Source organism: Pelophylax lessonae, assembly GCF_965119305.1.
Source record: "Pelophylax lessonae genome assembly, chromosome: 5".
Taxonomy (NCBI): domain Eukaryota; kingdom Metazoa; phylum Chordata; class Amphibia; order Anura; family Ranidae; genus Pelophylax; species Pelophylax lessonae.
In genome coordinates, this window is record NC_138772.1 from 438,286,765 (window position 1) to 438,313,504 (window position 26,740).

Below are 26,740 nucleotides of genomic sequence, written 5' to 3' on the forward strand. Positions count from 1 at the left end.
CCACGGACATTACAGGCAGTTGCGGTTTGGCTGTGGCACAGTTCCATTTGTTTTTTATGGATTGTATTAGTTTAAGCTACTGGCTGCAAAATGTGAAGGGGGTAATACATTTTTACTGCTGCAGTATGTCCACTGCCTTTGAGGAGGGGGGTAGTTGGAGGCAGGTAAAGACTGCTCAACCGGGCATTTTTACCACTCCCCATTCACAAATCTAAAAGAACCCTAAAGCCCCATACACACGATCATATTATCGAAAGATCTGTCGTCCGTTTTTTGTGGCATGCTAGTCTGATGTGGAAAGTGAAGAGGTTATTTTCATACGAATTTTCCCGTACGACAGAATTCTACTTCAGAAGTGATGTCATGTGTTGGATTGCTTTGTATGTGTTCTTTCTCTCTGAGCATGCCTAGTCTTGCTCTTAAGATTTCTTTCCGTCAAAATCTGTACTAATGAGACGAAAATCGGACGTTGTATTACGGACGACAAAAATTTTATAGCCTGCACATCAGGATTTTGTCAGCCGAAAAGTCGGAGTCGGCTGTCGAAAGCACCATACTAACAATCCGAAAATCGGCAGATCGGTCGTCGGACTAAATTTCCCTTCAGATTTTCTTATCGTGTGTATGGGCCTTAACCGGTCACGCTGAAGACAAAAGCTGCAACTTAGGTTGCGATAGCATTTGTGTTTGCACCGTCGCTATAGTTTTTAAGGTTCTATATACAGTAATATGTCACTTGATGAGATATATTTATTTAGCGTGATTGATGTAATTTATTTCACATACATCTTTCAATTTTCCCAAATATTTGGAGGGTGGCCATAACTACATCTATGAATTAGCAGATCCAGATTATGTCTGCTCCAGTTTTGATCAATTTCCCCCCATTGCAGCTCCGTCAAGGGATGAGACTGATGTGAATTGTCTGTTTGTTCCGTGAAGCACTGTGAAAGGTGCGGATGATGTCAATATATGATCAGTCTAGGAAGTTAAAGCTTGGCTCATCCCCTACTGTGCCTCACCATTGTTCATTGATGATTAACATAACAAAGATAGTTAATAGTGAGACACAAGAAGGGGAAAGAACCAGACATTCCAGAAACCATTACGATGCTCCAATAAGAGATTATTTGGGCCTCACCCAAATCAACACATAGAAAAACATAAACTGGAGAAAATCTCCGGTAACCTATAATAATGGGCTATAGCAGCAACAGAGTGGAGACAAAATAAAATAAAATTACATAAACTTTATTATGCAAGGTTAAAAGATGAATAAAATAATAAGGACATATATCCAGCCCCAGACAAACAGGGTGAATTATATACCTTACATACAGTAGTTTGCTCACAACTGATCCTTATAGTCAATCATGTGCGTATAATAAAATACAATCCATAGAATGGTATATATTGTAGGTTGCTGTCTGTAGGACCCAAACACAGAAACAAAATGGATTGCGGTTGTTCTATCAGAAAGCCATACCCCATCAGAATTCCATACCTCCGTCATTTCCGGTGCGGATCAGCTGTGGCTTCGTCACACATCCTAGTGCGCATGCGCGTAATAGGTAGGGAATTTAGATAACATCTTAACGGATCATGCAAAAGTCCTAGTGGGCATGCGCACCAACGAGTCAGGCAGTGGCATCTCTTATAACAAACATACATCAGATCTCCATGTCCCACACTGCACCGACCCGACAATCCGATCTCCATGCCCCACACTGCACCGACCCGACAATCCGATCTCCATGCCCCACACTGCACCGACCCGACAATCCGATCTCCATGCCCCACACTGCACCGACCCGACAATGGCACATAGCTATCAAATGGACAGTAGGTGTGCGCGTGGGGGTAGGGAATAGGGTTGTCACATTGTCGGGCTGGTGCAGTGTGGGGCATGGAGATCGGATGGATGTCTGTTATAAGAGATGCCGCTGCCCGACCCGTTGGTGCGCATGCGCACTAGGACTTTTGCCTGACTCGTTGCGATGTTATCAAAATGCGCAGTAGGACATGTGACGTGGCTACAGCTGATGCATGACGAAGCCACAGCTGATCTGCAACCGGAAATGATGGAGGTACGGTTTTCTGATAGGGTATGGTATTCTGACAGAACACCGGCAAACACAGGCAGAGGATCATGCGCTCCTAGGTGCCCGTGGCAGGCATAGGGATATCGCCAGCAAGTGCCCACTCAATGCGGCCAGGAAGGTGACCATGTCAATGGCTTTAAACTGAGTAGCCCTCAACACTTGATGGTAGGGGAGGACCAAACAATAGCTGTTTCCATAGAGGTAATTTGATGTGCCCAATGGACCAAGATTAATCTCCACAAAAATATAATAATTAGGTTGCCATCTGTCCAGACTGAATAAGAATATTATATACAGGGACCAGTTTACTTTAAATATGTACAGGATTCCATGAGCAGGTACTGTTGGCACCAATCCTTCCCGGGGCTATGGGTGAAACCTCAGTATAAACAAAGCCATCTAAACAAAGCCATCTGCATCCGGTCACCAGCCATCAAAAGACTGGTAGTCATTTGATGGCTGGCGACCGAATGCAGATGGCTTTTTTATAATGTACGTAATGATAATGTAAACCTATTCCAGCAAATATGAATTGTGCAATCACCTATCTTTCTACATGCTACAAACGCCAGAATATTCCACCTACCACCAGGACTTGTAGTTCTTTAACAATACACCAGTCATTTATACCTGATTAAGCTCACACTGCCACAATCAATTAACAAATTCTCATCTAAGTATGCATTTTAGTGAGAAAACTCAGGCCTTTTTTTCACTGATGTAAATGCAGACCATTGCTTTCAATGTGTCTGTATCCACAGAATGTAAGCATGCTCTGCACATAGATCAGTTTAAAAAAAAATACAGAAACCTGTGTTGTTGGTAAGTATTTTTACACGTGTACGCATTTTTTCTAAAGCCTAGTACACACCGTTAGTTTTTTTTTTTTTTCGTTCAACCCAGAGGGCTGAATGAAAAAAAACTGACAGCTCAGGTCGGAGCTGCTGTACTAACAATCAGATGTTAGTACAGCGATCCCGCCTACTGTTCTATTGTGTTCTGGCAGAGGGACTCCCTGCCAGAACACTCCAGTCAGCAGACCTTTTTCGGTCATGCCCCTTTGACTGTCATCCCCCTCAATGGCCGACTTCTGTGGGACCAGCTGCAGTACCCACAAGCCGAATGTTGGCCAGTTTCTATTAAACCGGCTGATGCCGCCGGACATTGGGCCCGTGTGTGTGGGGCTTACCTCCTCCAGTGCCGGTCACATGACCAACTAGCCTTCAACTTGGTAATTACTACTTCCTTAACAGTATAATGGAAAAAACAACAAAAAGGTAAAAAAAACTTTTACCACAAAAGGGGACTTTAGAGGCTACATACTTAATGTAAGGTAACACAACTGGATTTAAAAAATAGTAATTACAATTAAGTGCAATCATCATATAAAACACCATACAGGTATCAAATAAGTTGTAAAAGTTGATGCTGATATACAGGTGCATCTCAAAAAATTAGAATAGCATCAAAAAGTTAATTTATTTCTGTAATTAAATTCAAAAAGTTCAACTCATACAGTATATTAAATAGATTTATTACACACAGAGTGATATATATATATATATATATAAAGCATTTCTTTCTCTTAATTTTGATGAATATTGCTTACAGCTAGTGAAAACCCAAAATTCAGTATCTCAGATAATTAGAATATTACATAAGTCCAGTTAAAAAAAGCAATTTTAATACAGAAATGTTGGCTTACTGAAAGGTATGTCCATGTACAGTATGCGGTGCGGCATGGAGGCGATCAGTCTGTGGCACTGTTGAGGTGTTATGGAAGTCCAGGTTGCTTTGATAGCCCCCTTCAGCTCATCTGCATTGTTGGGTTTGCTGTCTCTCATCTTCCTCTTGACAATTCCCCACAGATTCTCTATGGGGTTTAAGTCTGATGAGTTGCCTTGCCAATCAAGCACAGTGATACCATGATCATTAAACCAGCTATTGGTACTTTTGGCATTGTGGGCAGGTGTCAAGTCCTGCTGGAAAATGGAATCAGCATCTGCATAAAGCTGGTCAGCAGAGGGAAGCATGAAGTGCTGTAGAACTTCCTGGTAGAGGGCTGTGCTGACTTTGGACTTAGTAAAGTACAGTGGACCAACACCAGCAGATGACATGGCGTTCAAAATCATCACTGACTGTGAAAACTTCACACTGAAACTCATGCAACTTGGATTCTGTGCCACTCCACTCTTCCTCCAGACTCTGGGACCTTGATTTCCAAATGAAATGCAAAATTTACTTAGCCCAGGTAAGACACTTCTGACGTTGTATATGGTTCAGGAGTGTCTTGACACAAGGAATGGGATAGTTGTAGCCCAAGTCTTGATACGTCTGTGTGTGGTGGCCCTCGAAGCACTGACACCAGCCATAGTCTACTCCTAGTCAATCTCCCCCAAATGCTTGAATGACCTTTGCTTCACAATCCTCTCAAGGCTGCGGTTATCCATGTTGCTTGTGCACCTTTTTCTACCACACTTTTTCATTCCACTCAACTTTCTATTAATATGCTTGGATACAGCACTCTGTGAACAACCAGCTTCTTTAGTAATGACCTTTTGTGACTTACCCACTTTGTGGAGGGAGTCAATGACTGTCTTCTGGACAACTGTCAAGTCAGCAGTCTTTCCCATGATTGTGTAGCCTACTGAACCAGACTGGGAGACCATTTAAAGACTCTGGAAACCTTTACAGATGTTTTGGGTTAATTACCTGATTAGAGCGTGACACCATGGAGTTTATTTACTAAAGCTAGAGAGGGCAAAATAAAGCCCCGTACACACGTACCGATTGTCGGCCGAACGATCGGCCGTCTTTTGTCCGGCGCTGTCCTGTCGGTTGAAAAGTGCTAAAGACTGCACACGAATTTTGTCGGCCAACAACAGCCAACTGCAGAAGTGATGTCATGTGATGGTTAACTTTCCGTGTGTTTTTTCTTCTCTGAGTATGCCCAGTCTTGCTCATCTGCTATTTGTCGGCCGAATTCTGTACTGACTGAGGAACAATCGGCCGTTCTGGTGTTGGCCAACAAAAATTTTATAGCCTGCACACCAGATTCTGTTCGGCCGAAAATTCGCAGTCGGTTGTCAGAAGCATCATACTAACAAGCCGAAAATCGGCCGATTGGTCGGTGGCCGAATATTTACGGCCGACAATCGCTACGTGTGTACGGGCCTTAAGTCTCAATTCTGCTGAGAAACCAATCAGCTTCCAGGTTTTATTGCTAAAGATTAATTAACCAAGCTGAGGTTAGAAGCAGATTGGTTTCACTGCAGAATTGTGACTCATTTTGCCCTCTCTAGCTTTAGTAAATGAACCGTCATGAGTCTACAATATTTAATTTTTTCACAATATTCTTATTTTCTAAGATCCTGAATTTTGAGTTTTCACTAGCTGTAAGCCCTAATCATCAAAATTAAAAGAAAGAAATGCTTGAAATATATCACTCTGTGTGGAAGGAATCTATATAATATATTTGTTTCACTTTTTCAATTAAATTACCAAAATAAATTAACTTTTTCATGATATTCAAATTTTTTGAGATGCACCCGTATGTTGGTGGTTGATTCCAACGCGTTTCACAGCCAACTGAGAGAAACATGAGAGCATCTAAAAAAGGTTTACAAACTCAATACAAACGCATTTCATCTTTAGATAAAGACCTCTTTAATTGAATTATGTAATAAAGTTTTTTCAAATTAAATTGTGTTACCTCGCTTGAAGTACATAGCCTTTAAACACTTCTGGACCTGAAGGTTTACCCCCTTAATGACCAGGCCATTTTTTGCGCTATGGCACTGTGTTACATTAAAAGACGACTATAAAATTGATGTCCCACAAATAGAGTTTTCTCTTGGTGGTATTTGATCAGCTCTGGGTTTTTATTTTTACGCAAAAAAACAAAAAAAGAGCAAAAATTCTGAAAAAAAAAAAAAAAAAAAAAAATATATATATATATATATATATATATATATATTACTTTCTGCTTAAAAACACTGCCAATAAAAATAAAATGTAAAAATCTAATTGTTTAGGCCAATATGTATTCTGCTACATATTCTTGGTAAAAAAAATCCCACTGAGTGTATATTGATTGGTTTGCACAAAAGTTATCGCATCTACCAACTAGGGGATAGATTTATGGCATTTTTATTTATTTATTTATTTTTACTAGTAATGGAGGCGATCAGCGTTTTTTAGTGGGACAGCGACATTGCGGCGGACCAGAGACATTACTACAGAGACATTACTACAGTAATTAGTGCTAAAAATTTGCACTGTTACTGTACTAATGACACTGGCAGGGAAGGGGTTAACACCAGGGGCGAACAAAGGGTTAAGTGTGCCCCTAGGAGGTGTTTTCTAACTGTGTGGGGGATTGACTCACTGGATGAACACAGATACCTATGTTCCTAAATAGCAGGAACACAGGATCCCTGTGTTCATCTGTGACAGAAAGGCGGTCTTGTTTACATAGGCAGACCAACTTTCTGTCTCTATGGGGAGCGACCGCGTGTGTCCATCGGACATCGCGTCCGCCGGACCCGCTGATTAGCTCCCTCTATGGCCAATCAGCGCGCACTAAAAAATGTACGTTGTCACATCCCAGAAAAACAACAAAATGGTAAAAAACTTGTACCACAAAAGGGGACTTTAACCACTTGCCGACCACCAGCAGTACATGTACTGAGGCAGGTCGGCTCTATGGAGCGAAACGCGTGCGCCCCCACTGGCTATTGCACAAAATGACGTACAGGTGCGTTGTTTCGTGCAACAGAGCCGTCCTGCCGCAATATATGTAATGCTGGCGGTCAGCAAGTGGTTAAAGTCTCCTTTTGTGGTGTGATGTGACATTTCTGCAAGCTACTATAGATTTATTAATGTTAGCATATCTTTGTAAGTTATTACAACGGTAACGCGTACACGCACCTACTTGTCAGCCATGCAGCCCCGGGGTTAATATTGTGAGGATTGCCAGAACGGAACCCAATCCTTAAAGAAAGATTAGCTGATAGAGAAGACAGTACACACTAAATAAAAGATGGATTATTCATGGAATGTGTATCCAAAATGATGCAACTATAGTGAAAACTAGAACAACAAGTATGGCAAACAAGGGATGAAACAATCGAAGAAGAACACAGACTAGCCAGAAAAAGGCTTTATACCAGTGGTGCATATCATGCTGTATAGAAGACCAAGTACAAATAAGGTAGTGACATATATCTAGTGATCTTCAATTGGGGATGGGGGATGGGTTAGAACACCTGTCAGTTTTTTTTTTTTTAATTAATTTCCCTATTGTCCCATTATCCTGTGTCCCTATTAGCAGGGCTGCTGATAAGAGGGTAGCACCAGCCCTCCTGTATGGGGCCCAGGCCAGCCGGGGGGGCCCAGGCAGCAGGGAAATTGGAAATGGGCAGTAGAGGGAGTGATCGGTAAACCGTGGGCGGCAATTAACGGAACTGATCCCCTGGGTGTCTCTCCCTGCAGCAGCTAAAAGCTGGCTTCTCCCTCCCTCCCATTGACTTTCAGCTGCTGCAGTGAGAGACTCACAGGGGATCGGTTCCTGTAATTGGCTGACACTCAATTTCCCCCTTAACCCCCCCACCGATCCCTTACCCTGTCCAGGATTTGATTTCCCCTGCTACCAGGTAATAATGATTTTAGTGCTTTTTTAATGAAAATATAATTGTAATAATTTTTTGGGGGGTCCCTGTCAGTTGTAACAGCAGCCCTGCCAATTAGGAAGATTCATTCTCTCTATTTGTCCTGTTTACCATTATCATCGAAAGTAAAGGAAAATTCTAAATTTTGCATTGACATCAGAACAGTAAGGCTCCTTTCACACACTCCGTCCGTCGGACAGAGTCCATTTTTCTCAGCGGGGGATCGATCCGCTGATCCCCTGCTGAGCAGGAGGTTGACAGCTCTGTCTTCGTGTGCAGAGACACAGCTGTCAGTTCCCCATACATCTCTATGGGGGAAATCGGATGGGAACGGACCGTCGGTCCATTCTCATTCGATCCCATCCGATCCGACCCGCTGGACGGATGGAAAATAGTCCAGATTTGACGCTGACATCCGATGCCCCATACAGATACATGGGGTGACCGTTCAGATCCGCCAAAAAAACTGACAGGCGGATCTGAACGGTCCGACTGTGTGAAAGGGGCCTAATAGGGGAGAAATCTTCCAATTGGGTGACTAGTTCTGGTGACCCTGGTGACACACCGGGATTCACTTTGGAGTGTTTTCCGCTCATTTCCTGTTTGGCTATGGGACAGGAAGTGAAGGGAATTCTCCCCAATGAGACACAGATGGAAAAAACTGACAGGGGTTATAACCCTTCCTTACTCTATCCAAAATTAAAATAATAAGTTTTGAATGTAAGAAACACTTTAATATCAGGCAAAGAGCAAAGCAGATAGCGAAGTTACTACAAGGTAACATACTGGGCAGGGGCGTAACTACAGGGGTTGCAATTGCAACCGGGCCCCATGGTCAGGGGGCCTGTGCGGCTCCCCTGTACACCTGGATAGGAGGGGCGGCGGGGGCAGCATGTAGAGAAATCACTGTCCTCCTTTTTCCTCCTGTAGCTTCAGGAGGAAAATGTAGGAGATTGGTTCCTCTGTATGCTGCCCCCACCACTCCTCCTATCCAGTTCACTTGTGTTCTGCTGTCTCTGGGCCCCTGTGTGCTCCCCCGCCCCCCACTGTGCCCCCTCCCCTCTCCTGCCAGCTGCTGCAGGGGATGTGTCACAATAGAGAACCAGGAAGGGGTCAGTAAATATGTAATTTACCAGCTCCTTCCTTTTCTGAATGGACAGAGTCATAGTCAGTGACATTGTAAAAAAAATATAAAATAAAATAATAAAAAATAATACAATTAAAATACCAAAAATAAAAACTACTGACTCCAGTGGGTGAACTTCCAGGATCGCAAAGGTCACACTTGCGACCGGGCCCTTGCATTCCACCACTGTGGGGAGGCCCCAAGATGGTAGGAAGGGGGCCCACTGCAGAACTTGTAAAAGAGTCCCGCTTCGGGACCATAATAAAGGGCCCCACAACGAGATTAAACGGCCCCAGGATCAGTGGGAAGAGCACCAGGCTTGAAGAGAAGGGCCCTGGCCAGGGGTCCATGGGGCCCTTCATGGTTTCTTGCACTGGGGCCCTGAAGGTTCTAGTTACGCCTCTGATACTGGGTGAAATTCAGGGGACCAGAGCACAGAGCTTACAGAATGCCAAGGCAGTTGGCTGATCTTGAAGCCAGGATAAATAGCCTTCCAGGAGGCACGGCCGGTTGCAGCACATTTCCAACAATTAAAGTCCAATACAGGAGACACATTGAGTCAGGGAAAGCACCTACTGACCACATTTACAATGTATCACCACCATTAGGTGAATGAGAAGAGTTGGATGATTATATACATTACATATACAGATGCTAACAGAAGATGTGGTGGAGCGGGTATCTATCTTTCACTCCATGCACTAAATGATTAAGGTAAGAGTTTGAATTTTCTATTATGTAAAGTAGTAAAAGCATGTCAGAATCAAATGCATTGCTAGCATTGTTTAAAGCAGGTTTAATCTGCTTATTTTTCGCTTTTCCATGTTCCTCCCCAGCCCCCTTACACTTGTAAAGACGCTAATGACATTTTTAACCACTTGACCACCCACTTTAACCCCCATCATGACCAAGGAATATTTTCTAATTTAGCGCTGTGCTACTTTAACTGGCAATTGCTTGGTCCTGTAACACTGTACCCAAGTGCAATTTATATCATTTTTTTCACACAAATAGTGCTTTTTGTAGTATTTAATCACCACTGCATTTTTCTATTTTTTACTATATAAACAAAAAAATATTAAAACTTGTGAAGAAAAAAAACTTGTTTTTCTTAGTTTCTGTTATAAAATTTTGCAAACATATAATCTCGCATCACAAATTTAGGCCTACACGTTACATTTCTTTGGTAAAAATAACCCAAATCAGTGTACATTATTTAGTCTGTGTGAAAGGTATAGAGTCCACAAACTATGGTATAGATTTGTTTAAAAACTGATCAATCCTGATGTACTATTTTAATAGCCTATCTAATTTCTTAAGGCCCTAAAATGCTAGGACAGTACAAATACCCCTTTATGGAAAGTAGAAAGTCCAAGGTATGTATTAAGAGGTAAGGCAAGTTTTTGAAGTTGTAATTTTTGTCACAATTTTTTTTTCGAAAATAAAGAAATTTAATACAATTTGTTCTCCTAAACATTTTTTTTTAACATACTGTCACCAATGCAGTAGAGCCAGTGGTGTATTTGGGTTTGTGCTGCCCTAGGCAAGACTAAAATTGGGCGCCCCCCCCCCCCCCATGTAAATTGTCCCCACTCTTTTTACGGATGTGACTCCCTCCAAAATTGAAGGACTACAAGTCCCACAATGAACCCCTGAGGGGGTGGGTGAGAGAAAGAGAGGGGGGTGGGTGAGGGAGGGAGAGAGAGAGGGGGATAAGAGAGAGGGGGGTGGGTGAGAGAGGGAGAGAGAGAGAGAGAGAGAGGGGGGGAGAAAGAGGGGGGATGAAAGAGGGGGGATGAAAGAGAGAGAGAGAGGGCAGGATGAGAGAGAGAGGGCGGGTGAGGGCGGGATGAGAGAGAGAGCGAGGAGGGATGAGAGAGAGAGAGGGGAGAGAGAGGGGGTGAGAGAGAGTGGGGGGATGAGAGAGAGTGAGAGGGCGGGATGAGAGAGAGAGGGGATGAAAGAGGGGGGATGAAAGAGAGAGAGAGAGAGAGAGGGGGCAGGATGAGAGAGAGAGAGAGAGGAGGGATGAGAGAGAGAGAGAGAGAGAGAGAGAGAGAGAGAGAGGTGAGAGAGAAAGGGGGGGGGATGAGAGAGGGCAGGATGAGAGAGAGAGAGGGCGGGATGAGAGAGAGAGAGAGGGCGGGATGAGAGAGAGAGAGAGGGGGGGTGAGAGAGAGGGGGGTGAGAGAGGGCGGGATGAGAGAGAGAGGGGGGATGAGAGAGAGAGGGGATGAGAGAGAGAGAGGGCGGGATGAGAGAGAGAGGGGGGAATGAGAGAGACAGCGAGAGAGAGGGGGATGAGAGAGAGAGAGCGAGAGAGAGGGGGGATGAAAGAGAGAGAGAGGGGGGGATGAAAGAGAGAGAGAGAGGGGAGTGAGAGGGGGGATGATAAACAAAGAGAGAGGGGTGAGAGAGAAAGGGAGGTGAGAGAGGGAGAGAGAGAGAGGAGGTGAGAGAGGGGGAGAAAGAGAGGGGGGTGAGAGAGAGGGGGGTGAGAGAGAGGTGGCTCTAGCAGCCAGTGGCCAATAGAGTCTCAGGTGGAGGGGGAGGGGTGGATTTTTTGCTGCCCCCCTGCAAAATGCCGCCCTAGGCCTGGGCCTTGTTGGCCTAGGCCAAAATACAGCACTGAGTAGAGCGTCATCATATGCATAGGCGTGGGCAGGGAGTGTGCCTGGGCACACCCTAATCCCCCTGTGAGGTGCAGATTCCCCCTGCTGATATGACATCAAAGCCCCCCAACAGGGCTCCTAAAAGAAATCGTAAAAAATAACAAAAAAAATAAAATTGTAAAAAATACAAAAAAAAATATTAACAATAAAAAAACTACTGACAGTCCACTGCCCTACTGACACCAACCTCTGCCCTACTGACACCGTCCACTTCTCTACTAACACTGTCCATATTTTAATACATTTTAAAATGTTTTTACATTTGTTTATAAGTGTGTGTGAGTGTTTGTGTGTGTGTATATATATATATATATATATATATATATATATATATATATATATATATATTGCGTTAAAAAATTGTGTTTTCGATTCTTCTAGGCGCATGACCGACATAGCCCTACGTCAGTTTGCCTGGGAGAGCCACACTGTCGCAGTAAATAGGCGGCGTGTGGTCGGCAACCGGTTAAAGAATGCTAGCAATGCATTTGATTCTGACATGCTTTTAGTACTTTACAAAATCGAAAATTCAAACTCTTACCTTAATAATTTAGTGCATGGAGTGAAAGATAGATACCTGCTCCACCACATCCTTTGTTAGCATCTGTATATTATTATTATATAGGATTTATATAGTGCCGACAGTTTATGCAGCGCTTTAGAACTTGAGGGTAGACAGTACAAATACAAACACTTTAATACAGTAGGAATCAGAGGGCCCTACTCGTTAGAGCTTACAATCTAAGATATATGTAGTGTATATAATCATCCAACTCTTCTCATTCACCTGATGGTGGTGATGCATTGTAAATGCGGTTAGCAGGAGCTTTCATGGGGTTGATTTACTAAAAGCAAACGGACTGTGCACTTTGCTAAGTGCAGTTGCTCCAGAATAACTTAGTAAATGAGGTAGGGCTTCACTTTGCAGAGAATACCCAATCACACGCAGGGAAAATAAAAAAAAACTGCATTTTTGTTTGCACATGATTGGATGATGGAAGTCAGCAGAATTTCTGCTCATTTACTAAGCTCTGGAGCAACTCCTCTTGCAGAGTGAAATATTTTCATTAAAAAAGCACTAAATTCATTATTAGCGGGTAGCGGGGGAAATCGACTCCTGGACAGGGTAAGGGATCGGTGGGGGTTGGGTGTCAGCCAATTACAGGACATTAAAACGATTTCAAACCGGCATTTCAGTCTGACTTCAGGGGCGATTTGCGATACATCTGTGCGGGTTCATGCACAGATATCTATTGCAATTGCCCCCGAAGTCGCCATAAGTAGTGCAGGAACTATTTTTAGGAATTGCTGCGGCGCCACAAAGTCGGCATCGCACCAATTCAGATGGAGCAGTTTCTGGCAATAGACTCCGATTTGGCATGCCATTTGAAGCCTCAAATCGCATGTAAAATGGGCCCAATGTCAATTCCAGAACCTTTTCAGGCATAGAGTTTCTCGCGACTTTTTATAGCGCATTTCAGTGTGCTTGTCACTCATTTTCTAGCATGGCAAAATGTGCATCTGCTGCTTTAGGATGTCGTCAAAGTGATGGTAAAGGCGCAAGACTTTTTATCTTCATGCATTCTATGCATGAAGATAAAAAACCTTCTGTGTGCAGAAAAACCCCCTAGACCCCCCTATTAGTTACCTGAGCCCCCTCTCTACTCATTGATGTCCATGAGAGCTTTGCCTCTCCGGGGACTCGCACTCCTCCGGGGACTCGCAATTCTCCGGGGACTCGTGCTGCAGTCAATCACAGCCAGTGAGCCAATCAGAAGATGGAGGGGGCAGGGCGAACCGTGGCTCTGTGTGTGAATGGACACTTAGAGCCGTGGGTCGGGAGCGCACCTGCTTGGGTGCTCCCACAGCAAGAGGAGCAAGGAGCACCGGTGTAGGACCTGAGAAGAGGAGGATCTGGGCTGCTCTGTGCAAAACCAACTGCACAGAGGAGGTAAGTATCACATGTTTGGTATTTTAAAAAAAAGGCTTTAGCATCACTTTAAAGTGTTACTAAACCCACAACAGTAAAATTAATTATACTCACTGCGGAACCTAAGGGGTTAATCCGCTGCATTCTGTATAAAGGCTGTTTGATCCTGTATGCACAGATCCATCCCCTAACTTTCACTGACTCTAGAATATGTCCGGATAAGACAGAACCTTTGGAGTCAGGCTGCACATCCTCAGTTTGGTGTGTATTGCTAGAGAGTTTTTTGTTTTTCTTCTTGAGGGGTGGCATGTGATCAGCACAGGGCCAATCAGCGCTGTTCAGACAGAGGGTCAGGGGTCCTGCATCCTGATAGGACAGCCAGTGCAGTATGAAAACTCCTCCTGCAGGCTTTACCCAGGCACTGGTAGAAGTCACAAGACTGCTATATACTGCGGATGAGAAAAGGAATTTAGCAGTTTATATTTACTAAAATAATTGCATTTCCATGTTCTGTGGGAGACCAGATATAGTGAATGCCGGGTCCTGGGTATTGTAACACTTTAACCACTTGCCGACCAACATCAGTACATATACTGCAGCAGGTCAGCTCTGTCCCATGAAATGACACACGCGTGCCCATTCGCCACGGGGGGAGCTGATCTGTCGGGCACCTGCGATCGCTCCCCGTGGAAACAGAACAGTGGTCTGCTGACGTAAACAAGACAAACCGCTGTTCTGTCATCAATGAACACAGGGATCCTGTGTTCCTCCTATTTAGGGACACAGGTCTCTGTGTTCATTCCATAAGTCCATCCCCACACAGTTAGAAAGCACCCCCTAGGGACACATTTAACCCTTTGATCGCCCCTGGTGTTAACCCCCTTCCTGCCAGTGTCATTATTACCGTAACAGTGCATATTTTTAGCACTGATCACTGTAGTAATGTCACTGGTCCCTCCAAAAGTGTCAAAAATGTCAATTAGGTGTCCGATCTGTCCATCGCAATGTTGCAGTCTTGCTAAAAATCGCAGATCGCTGCCATTACTAGTGAAAAACAAAAAAAATAAATAAAAGTGACATAAATCTTTCCCCTAGTTTGTAGACGCGATAACTTTTGCGAAAACCAATCAATATACACTTATTGGGATTTTTTATATGTAGCAGAATACAAATTGGCCTAAAATGATGAAACAATTTGTTTTTTAATTATTTTTTTATCGGAAATGTTTTATAGCAGAAAGTATAGAAATATTGCTTTTTGTTCAGAATTGTCACTCATTTTTTGTTTAAAGCGCAAAAAACAAAAATCGCACAGGTGATCAAATACCACAAAAAAAAGCTATATTTGTGGGAAAAAAGGACATCAATTTTATTTGGGTACAGCGTTGCACGACTGCGCAATTGTCTGTTAAAGTAATACAGCGTTGAATCACAACAATGGCCTGGTCATTAAATTGGAGTTCAACTCAAAAGTGGAACTTCCGCTTATCTGTCCCCCCCCCCCCCTCCAGTGCCACATTTGGCACCTTTTGGGGGGGAGGGGGGAGCAGGTACCTGTTTTTGTTTTTGACAGGTACCCTGTCCCCACTTCTGTCGGACCTCACCGCAGCGAGCTACATCAGAAGTTCGGCCCCCTCCTCCTCCCTCCTCTGCTTCCAGGCTAGTAAGAGAGCACAGTGCGCTTCGCGCATGCGCAGTAGGGACCTGACCGTGAAGCTGCATGGCTTCACTGGCGGGTTCCCTTACTGGCAATGAGGGCGGCAGCATCATCCCAGCATATATACTGCGGCAGGCTGGCCCGCTGCACGAATCGCCGTACCTGTACCAAATTTATTTGTGTATAGTGTCGCACGACCGTGCAATTGTCCGTTAAAGTAACGCAGCGCTGAATCCCAAAAAATGGCCAGGTCATTAAGGGGGAAAACCTTCCGGTCCAGGAAAAGATGCACATTTTTTTTTTTCGTGCATTGCGGAAATGCACAAGTGTGAATAGGGCCTAAAGGAGATTGTACAATCAGGTTGTATTATTATTATTATTATTATATAGGATTTATTTATCACCGACAGTTTACGCAGCACTTTACAGCTTGAGGGTAGACAGTACAACTACAATACACTTTAATACAGTAGGAATCAGAGGTACCCTGTTTGTTAGAGTTTACAATCTAAGGCTGGCCATACATGTTCAATTGTCTTGTACAATTTTCCTTTAGATTTACCAAAAACCATATTATATGAGGTCAAAACTAAACAGCTTTCAATTGTATCCAATTAGGCAGGCCCTTGCACTACATAGTTTAAGGTAAATCTAAAAGTAAATTGTACATGTATGGCCTAAAGCTGGCCATACACTAGTTGAAAAATCGTTCTAACTCATTTTCGAAAAATGAAAAATCGGCTGTGAGAGCAGACGATCGTGCCATCACGTAATGACCGAATTTTGAACGATAAATCGTTCAATGGACGTTTTTCGTTCAGTTTGTCACATATGTCTAGTGCAAACAGTTCGGCCGAGAAACACATTAACCTTTCAATTTATCGTTCGTTTGGCAGAATTCTCCAAACTGTTCCTTCGATTTTTTGGCTCTGAAAAGTTAAAAAACGATTTTCTATTTGTGCCCATTAACTGGACGAAAAACAAACGATCGGACCAAATGATTTTTGAACGATTTTTCGGCTAGTGTATGGCCAGCCTAATGCCCCGTACACACGTTCCGATAATCGTATGATAAAACTCGCTTTCGACCTGATCGCACGATAATCTGATCCTTAGTCCAAAGCTTTCGACAGCTGATCACGACAGTTCGTCCAACACAATCCGAAGGGACAAACAGGAAAACTTCTGTCGTACGATAGCCCCGCGAACGACAATCGTTTCATCAGTACACTATGCGTCCGCTAAAAATCGATTGACAAAGTCCACGCATGATCAGAAACACTAAGACTCGATTCACACTAGTGCGACTTTTCAGGCGACTTGTCAGCCTGACAAGTCGCGCTGCCTCGCGGTCCATTGACTGCTACAGGACCCGTTCTAATAGGAGTGACACAAGTCGCTCCGACTTAGAAAAAGGGTCCTGTACTACTTCGGGGGCGACCTCGGAGTGACTTGCATAGACTTCCATTATGTGAAGTCCATGCATGTCGCTCCGAAGTCGTGGTCCATGGGAATGCACAAGTCGCCCCCGAAGTAGTACCGCCCCATTGTGAACCGACTCTAAAATAGCACGGAAAAAGCCTGGCTGCCATTGTTTTTATTTTGCACCATCTGATACGTAGCTAAGCAACCAGGAAGCTTTTCCCGAATCGTACGACAAAAAAATCATACGGTTTGTACGCATTGTTGAATTCAATGTTAGTATCATGCAACAAAATGCGAACGATAAGTCGTCCGATTATCTCAACGTGTGTACGGGGCTTAAGAGTTGCATAGCTCCCAACTGTCACCGATTCAGAGGGACTGTCCCTGATTTGGAATAAAGTCCATCTACTCCCTCTTTCCTCCTCATGTGTCCCTCATTTTGGTCTGATCTATATAGTTGTATATAAAATTATTATTATTATTATTTCAGGTACTTATATAGCGCTGTCAATTTACGCAGCACTTTACATATACATTGCACAATCACATCAATCCCTGCCCTCAAGGAGCTTACAATCTAAGGCTCCATGTACACGGGACGCTGGAAATGGTAGTTTAGGAGCAGTTGGGCGTTTTTTTTAGAAGCCCCTGAACCCATCTACATTTTATCTTATCTGTCCATGTACACAGGGTCGTTTACAGTCATTTGCAGGCAGTTGCGTTCAGGGACTTTTTTTAGAACGCAATTATTTGCGTTCGAACGTGTGTTTCCCGGCGTTTCAAACGCACAAACGCGTCCGAACGCGTCTGAACGCGATGACCCGCGTTTAGCGTTCGCGTTTTTCCATTTTAAAGGGGAATAATTTTTTTGACCTCTAGGAACGCTTCTAAACGCAAACGCCCGCAAACGCCGCTAAACGCCCGCTAAACGCGGGTACAAACGCGACCGAACGGACGTTTCAAACGTCCTAAAAATTCCAGCATTCAAAGGGACTTTTAACAACGTCCCGTGTACATGGAGCCTAAGGTCCCTAACTCACATACCTACACAGTAGGGCCAATTTTTTATACAGGATCCAATTAATCTACCAGCATGTCTTTGGAGTGTGGGAGGAAACCTAGGCAGGCACAGGGAGAACATGCAAACTCCAGGCAGGTGTCGTGGTTGGGATTTGAACCAGCGACCCTCTTGCTGCTAGGTGAAAGTGCTAACCACTACACCACTAAAATATACTTTTTATCTTTCAAAAAGTGTTTCCCAGTGCCTTTCATACAATTTATAAATGGTTGCATGTGTACATTTCAAAATCCAATATAAAGGAATAGCAGTGGTAAAAAAAAAAAAAAAAAAAATCACTTCTGGGTTTAAATAATCATATTTTTGGTATAATTCTCCTTTAAGAGGGCATGACAGGGGGTGTGGCCTATGCCTACATAGGTTTGCTGATAGGTGTCCCTGGAAAAGTTGGGAGGTATGGAGTTGTGTAGTGTATGGTCCGGTTTACAGAAATTTGTTATGACTTGTCAACCACACTTCGATTTTTTGTATTGGTATTTTTGATTTAACATAATTTGCTGTATTTACTAAGAAAAACAAATGATTTGCCTTTTATTATTCCGCTCTTAGGCTCCATGTACACGGGACGTTGTTAAAAGTCCCTTTGAATGCTGGAATTTTTAGGACGTTTGAAACGTCCGTTCGGTCGCGTTTGTACCCGCGTTTAGCGGCGTTTGCGGGCGTTTGCGTTTAGAAGCGTTCCTAGAGGTCAAAAAAATTATTCCCCTTTAAAATGGAAAAACGCGAACGCTAAAACGCGGGTCATCGCGTTCGGACGCGTTCGGGCGCGTTTGTGCGTTTGAAACGCCGGGAAACACACGTTCGAACGCAAATAATTGCGTTCTAAAAAAAGTCCCTGAACGCAACTGCCTGCAAATGACTGTAAACGACCCTGTGTACATGGACAGATAAGATAACATGTAGGTGGGTTCAGGGGCTTCTGAAAAAAACGCCCAACTGCTCCTAAACGGCCATTTCCAGCGTCCCGTGTACATGGACCCTTAGGGCATCAGAGCCTGTAGATTCCTGTATATTTGCTTATTTCTCCAGCTATTGTACACAGAACATTCCCTTCTGTTGTTTTTATCCCATCTCTTACTACTACAATCAATATAAACAAACAAGAGCAACATGTTAGTGTGAGGTCAGCTTGGCGTGGAAGGGTTATGGCTATGTACTAAGGTCATAGTTATAGAGGAAGGTGATTGGCGACCATAAACTGTGCAGAATAAACACAGGTACGTACCTCTTCCTCCTGGTGGCCCAGAACAGTAAGAAGGTGGCTGTCACTGTCAGTAGAAGAGCGGCATCGATCAGCAGCTGGATGGTGACTGTCATTGTGGTGTGAGGCTCCCCTTCCTCTTCCTTCCGCTATACAATGCACTCCTCTGTCTGATCCTTATTTCTGGGTAATAATACTCTCTGCATGTCACTGCAAAACTTTCTTCTCTTCTTTTTTTTATTAAGGGGCGAGGCAGAGACAGCATGGATCACACAGAGAGAAACTCCTCCCTGGATCTTATGATTCCTGCTGCTGCTCCATAGAGTCACAGGGAAATTCCAGCCAAGTCTTAGAACTCAGGCTGGTCACAGAAATCCTACTTCTAAATTCACCAGAAATAGTATCCTTGTACTTCCACAATTACTGGCTTCTATTTCTTTGGCTGGACAGTGATAAAAGTGCCAGTGATGAGCCCAACGCCTGGGGTTTACATTCACAAACCTAACAAGTTCAGTCCCAACTCTGCTGAAGCTGGATGATAAAAAAACTATTTTACAAACTTCCATTTGGTGGCGAGCCTCTGATTTAATCCTACTTAAGAGAGCAACATTAACTACTTTCAACCCCTTCCTGCCCAGAGTAATTTTTAGCTTTCAGCGCTGTCACATTTGAACAACAATGAAGCAGTCATGCAACTCCGTAGTCAGATGACATTTTTATCTTTTTTTTTTTTTTTACACAAATAGAGCTTTCTTTTGGTGGTATTTAATCACCACCAGGTGTGTTTATTTTTTTGCTAAGTGAACTAAAAAAGACCGAAAAAAAACAAAACAAAAAGTTTTTTTAGGCTCGGTTCACACTGATGCGATGCGGGAAGGCTGCGAATTCGCAGCCTGTTCCCGCATCGCACACGCACCCCCGGCAGTTCACACTGCCATATGCGATACGCTAGGGGTGTCAGTGTAATCTTAACGACACCCCCAGTTTGATCGCATATCGCAGTGCGATCTTTCAGTTCGCACAGGATCGGATCGCACAAGTGTGAACCGCTGTGCGATCCGATCCTGATGCGGCTGAAAAAATGCCTCCTGTGCGTGTTTGCTGCGGGAGCGATGCGAATTTAGCCATACAGTTTGTATGGCTAAACTCGCACCGCACAGCTGATCGCATGTAATGTCGGAGCAGTGCGCTCCGACATTACATGCGAACCCCGCACACGCACAAGTGTGAACCGGGGCTTATAGTTTGTTATAAAAGTTTGCAAACTGGTAATTTTTCTCCTTCGCTGATGTGCACTGATAGGCTGCACTGATGGGCACTGATGAGGCAGTACTGCTGGGCACTGATGAGGCTGCACTTATAGGCAACACTGGTGGGCACTGATAGGTGGCACTGCTAGGTGGCACAGTTTTGCACTGATGGGCACTGGTGGTAGGCAGCACTGATACGTGACACTGATGAGGCTGCACTGATAGGCAACATTGGTGGGCACGGATAGGTGGCGCTGATAGACAGCACTGATAGGTGGCACTGTTTTGCACTGATGGGCACTGGTAGGCAGCACTGATAGGTGACACTGATGAGGCTGCACTGATAGGCACTGATAGACAGTACTGATAGGTGGCACTGTTGGGCACTGGTAGGTGGCACTGAAATGTGACACTGATGAGGTTGCACTGATAGGCACTGATAGACAGCACTGATAGGTGGCACTGTTTTGCACTGATGGGCACTGGTAGGCAGCACTAATAGGTGACACTGATGAGGCTGCACTGATAGGAAACAATGGTGGGCACTGATAGACAGCACTGATAGGTGGCACTTTTTTGCACTGATGGGCACTGGTAGGTGGCACTGATAGGTGAAACTGATGAGGCTGCACTGATAGGCGACATTGGTGGGCACGGATAGGTGGCAATGATAGACAGCACTGATAGGTGGCACTGTTTTGCACTGATGGGCACTGGTAGGCAGCACTGATAGGTGACACTGATGAGACTGCACTGATAGGCAACACTGGTGGGCACTGATAGGTGGCACTATTTTGCTCTGATGGGCACTGGTAGGCAGCACTGTTGGCCAGTAACTGGCAACACTGATGGCCACTGTTGGGGCTGCACTGATAATCAGGGCACGGATAATTAATGCCCTGATTATCAGTGTAGATGTCCCTTTCACACAAACCAGTTACCAGCTCTCCTGTACTCATGCTGTCAGCATGAGTAGAGGATGCTGACAGCCGGCTTGTGTTTATGAATGAATGGACACAGCTGATCACGTGATAAAGGGCCGCTGTGATTGGCCCTTTACCCCGATCTGTTATCATCTGTGTCCCAAGGACACAGCAATCACAGAGCACGATGCCCGTGCGCCACGTGGGTGCAATCACAGGAGGACGTCATATGACACCAGGGCCGGACTGGGAATATAATTCAGCCCTGGAAATAATTTCATACTAGTCCCATAGCATTATTATACCAGCCGAACAGCATAACCTCATTATTTTTCTGTTCATAAAAGGGAAAACCATGCATTTTAAAGCACATTTGAAGAGTGTATTATATATAGATAAGACAGATATGTACTGGCAATATATGCTACAGGATAGCAACACGGGACAGGTGGTCAGAGGAAGTGCATTGGATGGTACAGGAGATGTCTTAGGCTGTGTGGACATGGTACATGAGATGTCAGAGGCTGTGCGGACATGGTACAGGAAATGCAACAAATAATATCAGCGCAAGCAAATAAAGATGCAAATATCAAAGCAGTTGACACCAAGGTAAAATATATAAAACCCCAATCATAAGACAATAGAAAAAAGTGCAGCGCTAAAATGGTTAAAAATAAGCAATCAATGAATGAAATAAGTCCTTAAAAAAGGGGACAATCAATGATACAGGAAATGTCAGGCTGTGCGGACATGGTACATGAGATGTCAGAGGCTGTGCGGACATGGTACATGAGATGTCAGAGGCTGTGCGGACATGGTACATGAGATGTCAGAGGCTGTGCGGACATGGTACAGGAGATGTCAGGGGCTGTGCGGACATGGTACAGGAGATGTCAGGGGCTGTGCGGACATGGTACAGGAGATGTCAGGGGCTGTGCGGACATGGTACAGGAGATGTCAGAGGCTGTGCGGACATGGTACAGGAGATGTCAGAGGCTGTGCGGACATGGTACAGGAGATGTCAGAGGCTGTGAGGACATGGTACATGAAATGTCAGAGGCTGTGCGGACATGGTACAGGAGATGTCAGAGGCTGTGTGGACATGGTACAGGAGATGTCAGAGGCTGTGCAGACATGGTACATGAAATGTCAGAGGCTGTGCGGTTATGGTACAGGAGATGTCAGGGGCTGTGCGGACATGGTAGAGGAGATGTCAGAGGCTGTGCGGACATGGTACAGGAGATGTCAGAGGCTGTGTGGACATGGTACAGGAGATGTCAGAGGCTGTGCAGACATGGTACATGAAATGTCAGAGGCTGTGCGGTTATGGTACAGGAGATGTCAGGGGCTGTGCGGACATGGTACAGGAGATGTCAGAGGCTGTGCGGACATGGTACAGGAGATGTCAGAGGCTGTGCAGACATGGTACATGAAATGTCAGAGGCTGTGCGGACATGGTACAGGAGATGTCAGAGGCTGTGTGGACATGGTACAGGAGATGTCAGGGGCTGTGCGGACATGGTACAGGAGATGTCAGAGGCTGTGCGGACATGGTACAGGTCAGGAGATGACAGAGGCTGTGTGGACATGGTACAGGAGATGTCAGGCGCTGTGCGGACATGGTACAGGAGATGTCAGGCGCTGTGCGGACATGGTACAGGAGATGTCAGAGGCTGTGAGGACATGGTACAGGAGATGTCAGAGGCTGTGCGGACATGGTACAGGTCAGGAGATGACAGAGGCTGTGTGGACATGGTACAGGAGATGTCAGGCGCTGTGCGGACATGGTACAGGAGATGTCAGGCGCTGTGCTGACATGGTACAGGAAGACATGGTACAGGATCAGGAAGGAATTTTTTTTCCCCTGCTTTAGCAAATTGGATCATGCTTTGCTGGGGTTTATTTTTGCCTTCCTCTGGATCAACAATGGGTATAGGATTGTGTATATGGGATTGTATGGTTTGTTTCCAATACTGTTTTTTTTTTTTTTTGAACCCGATGGGCTTGTGTCTTTTTTCAACCTGACTAACTATGTAACTATGTAAAATACACTGATCAGCCATAATATAATGATGACCCACCTAATATGGAGTAGGTCCCTCTTCTGCCACCAAATCCTTGTTGGTTTATTTTTTCCATCTGTGCCCAATTGGGGAGATTTACCTGCACTTCCGGTTCCATAACCAAAACAGGAAGTGAGGAAATCCCAGCAAATTAAATGAATTCCTTGGGGACCCCCAGGCCACCAGAACTAGTGTTCCCATTGGAGGATTTCCCATCTATTACTTTTTTGAGGACAACTTAAAATGTGGGATTTTCTTTTACTTTCACTTTCAATGCTTATGGTTAACAGGACAAATAGAGAGGGCAACTCTCCCTAATAGGATAACAGACAGCAATAAAAACTGACAGGTGTTCTAATCCCTCTCCACTCTATACAAATCTAAAGAAAACAGTTTGCCTTTAGTTATACTTTAAAGTGATTGTAAAGTCTCATTTTTTTTTTTTATTAAAATAACAAACATGTTATACTTACCTCCTCTCTGCAGTGGTTTTGCACAGGGCAGCCCCGATCCTCCTTTTCTCGGGTCCCTCTTCGCTGCTTCTGGCCCCTCCCTCCTGCCGAGTGCCCCCACAGCAAGCACCTTACTATGGGAGCTTCCCAGCCTAGCTGCAGCTCTGTGTATCCATTCAGACACTGAGCTGCTGTTCAGCCCATCCCCTCTCTCTCCTGATTGGCTAATTGAGTTTGATTGACAACATCAGGATCAGGTGTGTCATCCTATTCAATAGTTCTAGTAAATCTAAAAGAAATTGTACAATCAGATTGCTTAGCGTATGACCATCTTTATACAAGTATATAGGAGGGGATGGAAGGGGACACTCAGTTGTCAGACCTCATTCATATCTTTACGTAGCGAAAACTCACATTACCGCATGCGTTTGTTTTGGGTGTTTGGGAGCATTTTCACCCATCACGCATTGGGCAGCTGATCTACATGCAAGAATCACACCAGAGAAGCTCCAGAACAGAGCATGGTGCGTTACCACAGTATATTTTCCGCACTTGGGGTGCCTTTAACATGTAATGGCACACAAGCAGCATGCATATTTGCAGCGTTTCTGAAATGCATGATAAAGCCCTAATTTTCTGTGTGGTTTGCCATGTGTTTGGAAACACACGGATATGAATAGAGCCTCATTGTTTTTGTGTAAACGCACCAATTTCACTTTCAGGCACCACTCACACCTAGAGTAGTGGGAGTGCATGTTTTTCGGCTTGTTTTTCCAGTGACACACATAGGGCAGCCTGTTGACTTCAATAGGTCAATGAGACTTCACATAGGAGGACACCCCATCAGTGGCGGCTGGTGCTCAAAATTTTTGGGGGGGCGCAAAAAGAAAAATGTAATAGGTATTGCTTCGCGTCAAAAAACGCAGTAAAAAAATTGCGTGACTTTGAAGTCATGGTACAGGCATGGCACAGGTGATGGTATAGGCATGGCATAGGTGATGGTACAGGCATGGCACAGGTGATGGTACAGGCATGGCATAGGTGATGGTACAGGCATGGCATAGGTGATGGTACAGGCATGGCACAGGTGATGGTATAGGCATGGCACAGATATGGTATAGGCATGTCACAGGTCATGGTACAGGAGATGGTATATGCCCCCTTTCAATGCAGTGACCAGCGTACATGCCCCCTTTCAATGCAGAGACCAGTGTACATGCCCCCTTCAATGCAGAGTTCAGCATGCGTGCCCCCTTCAATGCAATGAACATTGTGCTGTGCCCCCTTCAATGCAATAAACACTGTGCTATGCCCCCTTCAATGCAATAAACACTGTGCTGTGCCCCCACAATGCAGAGTTCAGCGTGCATGCCCCCTTCAATGCAACTGTGCTGTGCCCCCTTCAATGCAATGAACAATGTGCTGTGCCCCCTTCAATGCAATAAACACTGTGCTGTGCCCCCTTCAATGCAATAAACACTGTGCTATGCCCCCTTCAATGCAATGAACACTGTGCTGTGCCCCAACAATGCAGAGTTCAGCGTGCATGCCCCCTTCAATGCAACACTGTGCTGTGCCCCCTTCAATGCAATAAACACTGTGCTGTGCCCCCTTCAATGCAATAAACACTGTGCTGTGCCCCCTTCAATGCAATAAACACTGTGCTGTGCCCCCACAATGCAATGAACACTGTGCTGTGCCCCCTTTAATGCAATAAACACTGTGCTGTGCCCCCTTCAATGCAATAAACACTGTGCTGTGCCCCCTTCAATGCAATAAACACTGTGCCCCCTTCAATGCAATGAACTCTGTGCTGTGCCCCAACAATGCAGAGTTCAGCGTGCATGCCCCCTTCAATGCAACTGTGCTGTGCCCCCTTCAATGCAATGAACACTGTGCTGTGCCCCCACAATGCAGAGTTCAGCGTGCATGCCCCCTTCAATGTAACTGTGCTGTGCCCCCTTCAATGCAATAAACACTGTGCAGAGTTCAGCGTGCGTGCCCCCTTCAATGCAACTGTTCCGTGCCCCCATCAATGCAGAGTTCAGCGTGCGAGCCCCTTTCAATGCAGAGCGCCACAGCATTGTCCCCAATCACTGCAGAGCGCCACAGCATTGTCCCCAATGATTGCAGAGCGCCACAGCATTGTCCCCCAATGATTGCAGAGCGCCAGCATTGTCCCCCAATGATTGCAGAGCGCCAGCATTGTCCCCCAATGATTGCAGAGCGCCACAGCTTTGTCCCCCAATGATTGCAGAGGGCCACAGCATTGTCCCCCAATGATTGCAGAGCGCCACAGCATTGTCCCCCAATGATTGCAGAGCGCCACAGCATTGTCCCCCAATGATTGCAGAGCGCCACAGCATTGTCCCCCAATGATTGCAGAGTGCCACAGCATTGTCCCCCAATGATTGCAGAGCGCCACAGCATTGTCCCCAATGATTGCAGAGTGCGCCACAGCATTGTCCCCCAATAATTGCAGAGCGCCACAGCATTATCCCCCAATGATTGCAGAGCGCCACAGCATTGTCCCCCAATGATTGCAGAGCGCCACAGCATTGTCCCCCAATGATTGCAGAGTGCCAGCATTGTCCCCAATGATTGCAGAGCGCCACAGCATTGTCCCCCAATGATTGCAGAGCGCCAGCATTGTCCCCCAATGATTGCAGAGCGCCACAGCATTGTCCCCCAATGATTGCAGAGCGCCACAGCATTGTCCCCCAATGATTGCAGAGCGCCACAGCATTGTACCCCAATGATTGCAGAGCGCCACAGCTTTGTCCCCCAATGAATGCAGAGTGCCAGCATTGTCCCCAATGATTGCAGAGCGCCACAGCATTGTCCCCCAATGATTGCAGAGCGCCAGCATTGTCCCCCAATGATTGCAGAGCGCCACAGCATTGTCCCCCAATGATTGCAGAGCGCCACAGCATTGTCCCCCAATGATTGCAGAGCGCCACACCAATGAATGCAGAGCGCCACAGCTTTGTCCCCCAATGATTGCAGAGCGCCAGCATTGTCCCCCAATGATTGCAGAGCACCAGCATTGTCCCCCAATGATTGCAGAGCGCCAGCATTGTCCCCCAATGATTGCAGAGCGCCAGCATTGTCCCCCAATGATTGCAGAGCACCAGCATTGTCCCCCAATGATTGCAGAGCGCCAGCATTGTCCCCCAATGATTGCAGAGTGTC

The 26,740-nt window shown here is 45.2% G+C and overlaps 1 protein-coding gene across 1 annotated transcript in view; it reads right to left on the reverse strand.

Annotated features, from left to right (window-relative positions):
* CYP7B1 (cytochrome P450 family 7 subfamily B member 1) overlaps nucleotides 1-19,164 on the reverse strand; it is a 350,457-nt gene extending 331,293 nt beyond the window's left edge. The window contains exon 1 of the mRNA XM_082259746.1: nucleotides 18,885-19,164. Within this exon, the coding sequence (XP_082115872.1) occupies nucleotides 18,885-18,976 (92 nt within the window). The 5' untranslated portion in view covers nucleotides 18,977-19,164. The remainder of the gene's footprint in view (nucleotides 1-18,884) is intronic.
* Between the last annotated feature and the right edge of the window lie 7,576 nt (nucleotides 19,165-26,740).